Source organism: Cynocephalus volans, chromosome 7 (assembly GCF_027409185.1).
Source record: "Cynocephalus volans isolate mCynVol1 chromosome 7, mCynVol1.pri, whole genome shotgun sequence".
Classification (NCBI taxonomy): Eukaryota; Metazoa; Chordata; class Mammalia; order Dermoptera; family Cynocephalidae; genus Cynocephalus; species Cynocephalus volans.
Window position 1 is genome coordinate 101,036,813 of NC_084466.1, and position 12,172 is coordinate 101,048,984.

Here is a 12,172-nt window from a genome sequence, read left to right on the forward strand (position 1 = left end):
AATCACTTCATTACTTTCTTCCCTTAGGATAAAAACAATATAACAGTAATAAGTAATGTTGAAAGGGAAAGTCTGCTCTTTTCTTTCTCTGCTGGAGAACCACTATTAACAGCTGGTGTAGTTTCCTCCAGATTTTTTTCTTAAAGCATCTTTTCACATATTATTATTATTTCTCAAGCAGTTGTAAATGGCATACATTTAAATTGTGGCTGTAATAATACAAATTCTATTGTAAAATATGAATTTAAAAGAACTTCTGTATTTTTAGAAGACACCCAGGAGTTAAATTGAATATCTTTTAAGGGTTCTAGCATCTTTTGCTCATATGAGCTTACAAAATCAGATATCTCTTCCCAGAACTGGTAAATATTTATCTTGTGTGATTCATTTGATTAGCTGATACATTAAAGAATAAATATAAACTCAAACTCATTTTTATTAAATGTGGTGAAGAGGATGGAACAATAAAAAGGCCATATAACAAGAAAGATAAGATCTCTTTTGTTTTCCGCTTATCACCTGTTGTTGACGGATTGACATCAGAATAATTCTAGGTGGGCTTTTTTCACCTTGGAAATTCTGGAAAGTGAGGTTGCCAGTAATGTGCCAAGAGAAGGTGACTCATGGATAAAAAGGTAAATTGTTCAACCGCTGCAATTGTAATAACTGGTGATAATTTAATAAGCTTTTTATTCCTGTTGGAAAAAGTGACATCTCATTTATACAATGGGACAGATACGTTGTCATCAGCAACAGGAAGGATTGCTCACTGGAGTGAGCTACTATGGCGAGATGCTTTTTATTTGTTTTCCTGTAGCTTCCAATAGCCCCATCTTTTACAGTTTCCCCTTTAACCCATTAATTGCTACTACTGCCAGGGGTGTTATTAAAATAGTTAAAAGTTACTGGCTAGCTGCCAAAAAGTAAAATAAAATAAAATAAAATAGTTAATGACTTGTAAGGTACCTGTGCTGTTCGCCTTTTGAGGACGGTCCTAGAGATGCCCTGCTATGTCAGTAATTATCTCTGGATGCTGGGGGAATACTTGAAGTGGTGGTGTTTGGTAGCTGGGGGCTCAGGAGGAGCAGCTCTTTACCAACTAGAGTACAGAAGTATTTCAGTATTTTCACAATTGGTGTGGAGGTACTGTAAGTACTGACTGCATATATGCCCTAACACTTTCTGTTTCAGAGGATCTTGGTTACATCTCATGAATTAATTTTAAGCACTATTAATTGTTTTTCCCAATGATATTATGCAAATGTTCCTATATCACAAAATGTTTTGAGGATTCGTGTCATTTCTTTGGTGCTTGGAGCTCAGGGAATAGCACTATAAGAATAGCTTTATATTCACACTCAGAATAGGAAACATTAATTCATTCATTTATTAATTCATTCAATGAATAGTTTTTGGGCACCAACTACACTGCTCTAGAGAAAGAGATGCAGCAGAGAATGAGACAAGTCTCTGACCAGATGGAGTTCATATTCTCGGACAGGAGAGCGATCATAAAGAAATAACTATGTAACGTCAGGGATAAGTACTATGAAGAAAAGTAAAGTAGGGCAAGGGAGTGGGGCTGATGGGCACTGATGAAAGGGAGTAGGGCAGACTTTTTATATAGCATGCTCAGAGAAGGTCCCACTGATAAGGTGACATCTGAGCTGACATCTGAAGGAAGTGAGCCATTTAGGTGCCGGGGTAAAAGTGTTCTTGTTAGAGACAGCAAGTGCCAAGGCCCTGGGTCTGGAGTGTGCTTGGTGTACTTAAGGAACAATGATTGTGGCTGGAGCAAGGGGAAATGGGAGAGAGTAGAAGGAAATTAGTTCAGAGAAGGAAGAGACGGATAGAGATCAGGTCTAGTAGCCATGGTAAGAATTTCTGGATTATATTCTAAGAAAACTGTGAAGTCACTGGAAGTTTTAAGCAGAGGAGTGATACTGTGTGACATTTTAAAAAAGATCACTCTGCTGTGAAGAAAATAGACTGAGGCAGAGACAGGGAGATCCAGCTGGAAGAGGAGCAACTTGGACCAGAGTGGTGGCAGTGGAGGTTTTGACAAGAGATCAAATCTTGGGTTTATGTTGAAAGTAGAGCCAACAGGGTTTGCTAATTGTTTGGAAATAAGATTTGAGAGAGAGAGAAGAGCCAAGAATGACTCCAGGTATATAGAAGACTAATGAAGTACATCCTGACTCCCCAAGAAGAACCAGTATTGCTTCTATAGTTCTATTTATCATGTTGTATTGAAATGATTTGTTCATATGTGTCTCCTCACTGTACCCTGAACTCCTCAAGGGCAAGACCTGGATCTTACTGATGAATGATGGATTTGGAGGAGAAGGTGGGGATTAGAATACAACATGCACTGCAGGAAAATGGAAGGGGCAGGAAGGTGGTCAGGTGTAGCCTGGAGAGCACATGTTAGGAGTCTGACAGGCTTTGAACAAGTTATGTTAATCTTTTTCAGCTTTAGATTCTGTAAAATGGGGATAATAATAATAATTCCCTCATATTATATTAATAATACCCTCATATGAAAGTTTACCCTTTTAAACAGAAATGTGAACTCTGCCACGTCTAGCACAGATCCTGGCACAGATTAGGTACTCAGAAATAACTGTTGTTAGGACAGTGCTTTTCATTTATGATTCTATCTTTGGCCCTCTCAAAAGTTATCTTCTGTGTGGTTTTAGGTATATTTTTAGAATAATTTTATTTTTATTTTATTTTATTTTTTTGTCTTTTTTCGTGACTGGTACTCAGCCAGTGAGTGCACCGGCCATTCCTACATAGGATCCGAACCCGTGGCGGGAGCATAGCTGCTCTCCCAAGTGCGCCACGGGTTCGGCCCAGAATAATTTTATTTTTAAAATTATCATACAGTAAAATTGACTTCTTTGGTAAACAGTTCTATGAATTTGAACATCTGTATAGAGTCATGTAACTACCACCATAATCAGGATAAAAAACTTCCATTATCTCTAGGGATAGTTTTTTATTTTTTTACAGAACAGTTGTATTGAGATATAATTCACACACTGTAAAATTCACCTATTAAGGTGTACATTTTAATGATTTTTAGTATATTCACAGTGCTGTGCAACCGTCACTACTAATTTCAGAACATTTCGTCACAAGAAGAAACCTCATACTCTTTAGTCATCACTTCCCGTTCCTGCCTGCCCAGCCCCTGGCAGAGCTACTTTCTGTCTCTATAGATATGCCTTGGCGTGGACCACGCCATCTCCCCCTTTTTTATTTTGTAATTTGAAGGCTAGGAGTTCTCGTTGTGTTGTCTTTATTGCGGATCCGAGGTATCTGATGAGGACATAATTCGCTCCCCATGTTGGGCGCCATTTTGCCGGAGACCAGCTCCAGTCTGAATTAGGGTAAGTATAAAGGTTGTCGCCTTCAGGGGAGGTCGGCCTTCGTCCTAGGGTGCTGCAGACCCCCTGGCGAGTGGGTGCCGGGTAAGTGAGGGGACGAATAATCAGAACTTTTGAGAAGTTTAGAGCCTAGGCGGAGGAAGAACAATGGAAAATTCCCCGTCTAAGAACAGCAGCCTATATATTGACATTCTTTAACACACTAGCAAGCTGCAGTTGGCTGAGTTTTTGTCGTTTGTACAGGAGGTTAGTCCATGGTTTCCTGATAAAGGAACATTAAATTTAAAAACTTGAAATCAGGTAAAAAAATAACACAAGACAATAGCATCAAAGCCATGGAGGAGCTAATATGCCGGTCTCTGCTTTTTTCTATTTGGAGTGCATTGAGGCAGGCATTCAATGTAAATGAATTTACTGCACCGGGTGATAATCCTCAAGAGAGAGCTCCCTTGCTGTCGGACAAGAAGGGACCAATTTAGGGATCCCCAGATAGCTTATTCCCGGTTGCAGCTTCTAAGCAAAAGCTCAAGTTAACATCTAATAACCCACTGGATAAGGAAAGAACTGATGACTCTAATGATGATCCTTTAACCCCTAAAGAACAGGAAAAGTTAGATGAGGAGGCAACTAAATATCATCAAGAAAAATGGCCTCCTAGTAAATTTTTTCTTCATCATCCTTTTTCGAAAAAGAACTTGGGGAGATTGGCTTTCAAAGATCAATAAAACAGGCTCAAAAAGAAGGCGATTTCTCTTTTTCTCCTGTGTCTTATGAGGGGAATGAGCCTAGATGGGAGCCATTACCCTGCAAGTTATTTAAAGAGCTAAAACATGCAGTTACAGATTATAGCCCCATATTTTGTCAGAAATTTGTAGATTTGGTTTTCCAACAATTTCATAAAAATTTTTCCTACAATTTATTTAATTCATCATATAGATTATATATTTTTGGTTTTACAAGGATAAATTTACAGGATGCTTTTATTCAATTGATTTTTGAGTTGCAGTTTTCTTGGCTTTAAGGTGGCTCCAGCTGCAACACGCTGACAGCCCGCAGAGAGAGAACGTGCAGCAGAGAGAGAACGTGCATACTGATGCACTGAGGTCTCTGTCTGTGTTTGTTATTTTCGCCGACCCTCCCTCTCCCTTTTCGGATACCCACAACTCGACTGGAGCTGGTCTCCGGCAATGCCTATTCTGTATGTTTAATATAGATAGAATCACACAATATGTAGCCTTTTTTGACTGGCTTCTTTCATTTAGCATGATGTTTTTAAGACTTATCCATGTTGTAGCATGTTTCAGTATTTTATTCCTTTTTATGGCTGAATGATAATTCCTTTAGAGGGATATACCACATTTTATTTATGCATTCACCAGTTGATGGGCATTTGGGTTGTTTCCATTTTGGGGCTATTATGAATAATGCTGCTATCATATACAAGTTTTTGTGTGGATGTATGTTTTCAATTGTTATGGATATATACATAGGATTGAAATTGTTGGGTCGTGTGTTAACTCTGTTTCACATTTTGAGGAACTGCCAAACTGTTTTTCAAAGTGATTACACTGTTTTACATTCCCACCTGCCATGTATGGGGGTTCCAATTTCTGCACATCCTTGCCAATACTTGTTATTATCTGTCTTTTTATTTCTGCCATCCTAGTAAGTATGAAGTGGTATCTCACTGTGGTTTTGATTTGTACTTCCCCGATGACTAATGATGTTGAACATCTTTTCATGTGCTTATTGGCTATCTTCTTTGGAGAAATGTCTGTTTAAGCCCTTTGTTCATTTTGTTATTGGGTTATTTGTCTTATTATTATTGAGTTGTGTGAGTTCTTTATAAATTAAAAAAATTTTGTCAAAAGACAAAATTACAAGTTTAGTTTAAATATCTCAATTGGCTTTTATTGCGATTCTAGAATCAGGCAATATTTCATTCTATAATGTGGATTGAGTGTTCCAGTGAGCTGAGCAGAGGAAGTTGATTTTTAGAAAGAAAAGGGCCGAGGAAAGCAGAAACAGAGAACAAAAAGCAGATTGGTTGTTTCAAAGTTGCTTTCTTTGTATAATTAAAGCAGAGAAAACTTCTTCACCATGCCAGCTAAAACTGGCTTGTTTGGGGATTTGGCTCTTATCTCTTTTTCTCCTGATTTCTTGGAAGTTCAGATAAACGATTTAATTTTGCCTTGGTGATGTGGAACTTTAGCATGAGCGACTCTATTTTGGTCTATTAGGTTTAGTGCAGGAGCTCAGTCCAAACCAGTAGCATCCTATAAATTTTATTTAAAAGTACCTTATCAAGTCTATGATTCGCAAATATTTTTTCCCATTCCATGAGTTATCTTTTCACTTTCTTTTCTTTTCTCTTCTTTTTTTTGGTGGTTGGTCTTCTCACTTTCTTGATGACATGCTTTGAAGCACCAAAGTTTTAATTTTGATGTAGTCCAATTTCTACTTTTTCTTTTGTTGCTTGTGCTTTTCATGTCAATCTAAGGAATCATTGCCTAATTTGAGTTCCCAAAGATTTACTACTATGTTTTTTCTCAGAGTTCTATAATTTTATTTTATTTTATTATTATTTTTTTTTGTCATTTTTTCGTGACCGGCACCGGTCACTCCTATATAGGATCCGAACCCGCGGCGGGAGCGTCGCCGCGCTCCCAGCGCAGCACTCTACCGAGTGCGCCACGGGCTCGGCCCAGAGTTCTATAATTTTAGCTCTTACATTTAGATCTGTGATCCATTTTGAGATAATATTTGTATATGGTTTGTGGTAGGGATCCAAATTCATTCTTTTATATTTGGATATCCAGTTGTCCTAGAACCATTTGTTGAAAAGGGAGTTCTCTCCCAATTGAATTGTCTTGGCACTTTTGTAGAAAATCAGCTGACTAAATGTGAAGGTTTATTTCTGGATTCTCAATTCTATTCCATTTACCTATATGTCTGTCCTTATGTCAGTACTGTACTGTTTTCATTACTGCAGCTTTGTAGTAAGTTTTGAAATTAAGAAGTACGAGTCCTCCAACTGTCTTATTTTTTGAGATTGTTTTGACTATTCTGGGTTCCCTGCATTTGTATATGGATTTTAGGACCAGCTTGATTATTTCTGCAAAAAAAAAAAGGCAACTGGGATTTTGATAGAGATTATACTGAATGTGTAGATCAGTTTGGGGAGTATTAGCATTTTAGCAATAGTAAGTCTTCTAATCCATGGACATGGGGTGTCTTTCCATTTATCTCGGTCTTTAATTTCTTTCAACAATATTGCAGTTTTTAGTGTATGAAAAGAGTATTTCATTTGTTAAAATTTTTCTTAAGTATTTTATTCTTTTTGATGATACTATAAATTGAATTTATATGAATTTATTCATTTCCAGATGGTTTATTGCTAATGTGTAGAAACAATTGATTTTTGTATATTGATCTTATGTCCTGCTCTACAGAAAGCTTTAACTTCACTGAGGGGCAGAAAAGACTTTGGAAGTGTTTCCAACAGGGCCATGAAAGGTTTCTATTGTATATGCCATCTGGTTAAATCGATCAGTGATGAAGCTACCATTTATTGAGCACCTACCATGTTATTTACTGTACTCAAAGCTTCCCAACAGTTTCCCATTGTTTGTATGACAAAAACCAGACCAGAATCCTTAGCATGACATCTAAGGCTCTAAGGCCCTGGATGACTGAGACCTTATCTGCTCTATTCCCCTATCCCTCCTTCTTCTCTCCCTGGCCCTGTTTCCTCCAGCCACATTGGAAATTTCTACTTCCTCTAAATTACTGTGCTCCTTTCTGCCTTAGAGTCTTCATTTATACTGTCCCTCTTGCCTGGCCCACTACCCTTCCTCACAACTAGCACTAGAAAAGGTAGTTTTCTTCCTAGTAGACAAAATTATATTTTCCCAATGTTTATAAATGTTGATCTCTCCCACTAATAATGTTTGCTCAGACCTGTGTCATCAGTACCTGGTACAACACTGGAGCGCAGTAAAGGGAGTGGATAAACTGTGAGCCAGGCACGTTACATACATGCTCTCTCTTGTCCTTACAATACACTTTACAAATGAGGAAACTAGAGCTTAACTAGGTAAACTGGCCCAAGGTCACATAGCTAGTAAGTGGCAGAGCCATGGTTCTAGTGAGATCTGTTTGATGGTTTTGGAGTTTAAAATAAGCTATCCAGGAGGAAAGTGCTCATCTCTTAATTTGTTTTCCAGTGGAGACTTTTCAGAAACTGCAGAAAGCAAAGGAGATACTGACCAATGAAGAAAGTCGAGCCCGCTATGACCACTGGCGGAGGAGCCAGATATCGATGCCGTTCCAGCAGTGGGAAGCTTTGAGTGATTCGGTGAAAACGGTGTGTTTCTCTCTGGGGGTGATGTGAATTTGTGAAGCTAAGGCTGCTCATGGATTGGACTCGTGAGCAGTCAGTAGGCAGCAGAGTGGAGAAGACCAGGACGTTGGTGGAGTGTGGGTGTAACTCAGAGTCCACGAAGTTCTGTGAATGGAAATTCACCAGAATTGAGGCCATGAGTCAGTGCTGGAAGAGTCCATGACTACATTTTTCAGTCTCTTGGGTGTTTGTTTTAGTATATACACTCCCCATTAACATTGCTGTTTATGAGTTCTAACAAATGTGCTTCTCAAATTGCTGATACACTGCTGAATTTCAAACCATAGTAAATTTATCTGCTCCATCTTTTTAATTCATATCAGCTTGTCCTCTTTTCAAGGCTTATAAATTCAGAGAAAAACAAGGTCTGATTAGTGAAAGAAAGCTGTAAATGATTCCTGTTACACATTCTGGTAAAAGATGGTGAAAGAATTGTTGGACTTTTAAAACCATTGTGTTATCTTTCTTCATGTCATCAGAAAAACTACACATCAAAACAACTATTACAGTTATATCACTGTAATTATATCACTATAATACAGTTATATTTTTATTTTGTTTACATTGGACTTTATATAAATGTAATTTTAAAGGTTTATACATTCTTAGGCATGATTTATTTCTCAGTTTCCTTCCGTTGGACCACTTTTCTATGACATTAGAAATCAGTAGGGAAACGTTAGAATCAGTCTATAAAGTGATTCACATCTCTTAAATCACAGCCTTTCAGGGTTATATTTAGATTTCCTTCTTCACAGTTTTTCTTTTAAGAAGACTGAGCAAATTGTTTATAAAAGGCCTGTAATAATGGGGAGGAGCAATGCATAACTCTCAGACTAGACAGTTAAAGCCACTCGACATAAAGTGGAAACTTTTTTCTGCATTTAAGTTTGGAATGCAGTGTATGCATATTCATATGGATTTGTTTAAGGTGGGTTAATTACTTATGAATTACTGACTAACCATATGATTATTGTGTATATGCACAGATAACTAAAGGAAATCTTTTTGAAAGATAGTGACTTAACTTCATCTGTTCAAAAATAAGAGTTTTTTCTTTTCCATTGTGTACTGTATTTCCAAAATTTCTGGTGACACAGGCTAAATAAACATTGTTTACTGACTCTTCATAACTTTATTTCCAGTCTCTTTAGTATGACACACTGTAACTGCAACTGAATTAGTGATCCTTGCTATTGTAATACCTTCTGATTTACAGTTCATTTTTCTGGATGATCCTCTCAACTCTGTCACTTAATTTTTAACTGCTAATATCAAGTTAGCTGTGGATTTTTCAAAAACTTTTTTCCAAATCCCTGCTTTAATTTATATTGCCAACATAGTTCCTTTAAATACTAATTTCTAGTCTCCAAACACATCATTTATGCTTTGAGTTTAGCTTAACTATGAACTGTTTGAAGTCTTACAATAATTATATTTTAGATCTTACTGGCTGCATCATTTGTCTTGTCAGCAAAGTTGAGGTAGAATGCTGGGCTAGCATTTGTTTCCTATTTATGTTAGTGGCACAAAAGTGATGAGATGCCTGTCTCTCCGCTTTAAATCAGCAGTGATATTTTTTCTTGCACAGTCTTCTATGAGCAAAAACTTGTTTCTGACCTCACTTTGTTTCTCTTCCTCAGTGGACTTTGAATCCCCTAGTCCAAGATTTACCTGTTCTATCCCTTATTTGATAGACTTTCTGCAAATTTGCTCTCATTTCTTTTGTTCTAATCTGCACAGTGACTTCTGCATGAGAGATCTTCACCTCTCTCTGTAACATTTTAATTGTTGCCTTTTCTCTGTGTGTATGTAATTTGTTCATCTTATCACATTCACTGCTTTAGAGAAATTAATAACAATGATCATACCTAACATTGTTCATCCCCTAATAGATCATTGTCTACCCTTTTGTAGATAAACATCACCATTAGGGTGTTTGGGTTAGTTATGTTACATATGCCATTCTGATAATGAAATGGTTATAACTTCAGGATTTGAATTTCAGGTGACATTTATCTAAAACACACTTGGATCGCACATTTATAGATTGTTACATGTCACAAAATCCCTTTCCTTCACATCATCGGCCCTTTGTTTCTGCTTTTTATTTAGGTAGTATAATCCCTCATAAAGGATAAACACTCGCTGGGAGCAGTATTGGTTCCCTTAACTACAAGACACCGCAAGTTAGAATGTGCTTTTGCAGCATCATACACAGGATCACAGCGTGGAAATCTCCTTTGGGAGAATTCCTCAGATGAGCCATAGCTTCAGGGTGACACATTTCTGTCATCCATGACTGATGAAACAGTAACTGGTATTTTTTTCCCTACACCAAGTCTCTGTGAGTTCTTCACTAGCTATTTATTTTTCTTTTCCTATTTAGAAGTTCCTCCTGATAGTTTAATTTGTAAAAATATTTTAAGAATTTGCCCAAGCCAATGAATATGTTGGAAATTTAAATTTAGACATGTGGTGTTGGTTTATAAAAAGGGATATGAGGTGAAGGCTTCAGTAACCATGGCCTTTGGGATCCTGGGATAACTTGAAAACAGATACCTTTCAAAGAAAGGGAAATTCATTCTTGTCATGCTAAGTGGTTTTACCCATACGGATCCAGGGTATAGATGACTCTCCTCGAGCTCCAAAATATATGGCAGAATTACTTGAGGACAGCTGTGGGGAAATGGTTGCAGCAAAGCCACTGTCAAAATAAAGCACTGAGAAAAATTCTCATAAACTATTAAACTTGTTCCATACCTCATCAATGCTATAAATGTTATTATATAGAGTTAATAGAAACACATTTTTGGTGAATTGGTTGTTTGACAAATTGACTGCTTCTGGAAGGGCTTGTTGGGGCTGCCAGTCACTCCCACGTGGACCTATTTGTTTATGGACTGTTTCTGGGTTCCCAGCTGGCGGAGGTGTCCTTGGGTTGAGTCCAGCTGCCCACAGATTACTAGGGAAGCTTCATATTATGCCCACATGGCCACAGTTTCCCCAGCCAGATGGTAAACAGTGTGTAATTCAGCACCTTCTGGGCCTGTCGAAAAGTCAATCTGTCCTAAATGGATGTTATCCAAAAGCAGATCAGAAATCACCCAGGCAAGTAAAAAATTCCCTGACGGTGGTCCAGGACAAAAATAGCCAGTCATTTTTGCACAGTTATTCAGCTGATCCTTGGCTCATCTGAATCAATTTTTTTTTTCTATTTGTCCCAATGTTTACTGGTATGTACGTAAAATTTTTTACTTCCCAGTTTTGACCAAGGTCCAGAATGGAAGAAAGTGACTTCCTAGAGAGAGAGAGAGAGAGAGAGAGAGAGAGAGAGAGAGAGAGAGAGAGAGAGAAGGCTCATTAAGGAAAGCTTGTAAACAAGTTAATTGTGAAAGCAGAATAACAACATACCAATTCCACAGAGTGCAGGATTAGTGGCCTTTGCACCTAGGCTTGGTGTCTGTTTAGTGGCAGTTCACTCCATGCATATGCCTATTTTCTGCCTTGTATAGTTCGTTATTTTGCTGTACAGACCCTCCCCTTCCTAGTCTCCCCCTTAGTCTCTATCAACTATTACTTGTCATTTTTACTGATGTCCATGCTACTGAAGAAATGAGTTGCTCCACAATAGATTTATTTAAAGATTCTAAGAAGGGGCTGGCTGGTTGGCTCAGTTGGTTAGAGCATGGTGTTATAACATCAAGGTCAAAGGGTTCAGATCCCTGTACTGGCCAGCCACGAAAAACCAACCAACCAAACAAAAATCATATTTAAAAAAAAAAAAAAGATTCTAAGAAGGCATTTTACCCCTTTGAACTCTCCCTTCTTGGCGAGGTGCTTCTCCTGTTTCCTACTTAGCCGCTTCCTCCCTCTGTTGATTTCTTTAAATTGGTCAATAAAGTAGAGCCCTCAAGCAGGAGTTGGAAACCCCAGAATTATAAGATAGTTCAGACTTTCTGGAAAGAAGTTCTCTGAGATGAAAAACAAGATGCCCCTTATGACATGCAGCACATGAGTAGCAGAGGCTGCAGCCCCTCTGTGGTCTGTGGCACAGTTTCTAAATGTCACCACTTCTGAACTTATTCAGTTAGCCTTGAACTTCAGAAAATCAGTGTTTTGGTTTGATTTTGTGTCTTTGCTATGCTTTTCCCTATTTTGTTTTTGCAACACAGGAAAACAATGTGCTGAATATCAGAAAAATAATTTATTCTGGGTTTTAAACTTCCCTAAATATATGGCTTATGGGTTTTCCTTGGGTTTTTGGTAATAGAGGTAGTACTGCTTATTAGCATTTCAGGAATAGCTTCCCACAATATCCAGATGAGGTTTCAAGAAACAATTATGTTAATTACTTTGGTTGATGCCAGAGCTAATT

At 37.8% G+C, this 12,172-nt stretch overlaps 1 protein-coding gene across 1 annotated transcript in view; it reads left to right on the forward strand.

Annotated features, from left to right (window-relative positions):
* DNAJC12 (DnaJ heat shock protein family (Hsp40) member C12) overlaps positions 1–12,172 on the forward strand; it is a 34,909-nt gene that overhangs the window by 14,846 nt on the left and 7,891 nt on the right. The window contains exon 3 of the mRNA XM_063103148.1: positions 7,619–7,758. Within this exon, the coding sequence (XP_062959218.1) occupies positions 7,619–7,758 (140 nt within the window). The remainder of the gene's footprint in view (positions 1–7,618; positions 7,759–12,172) is intronic.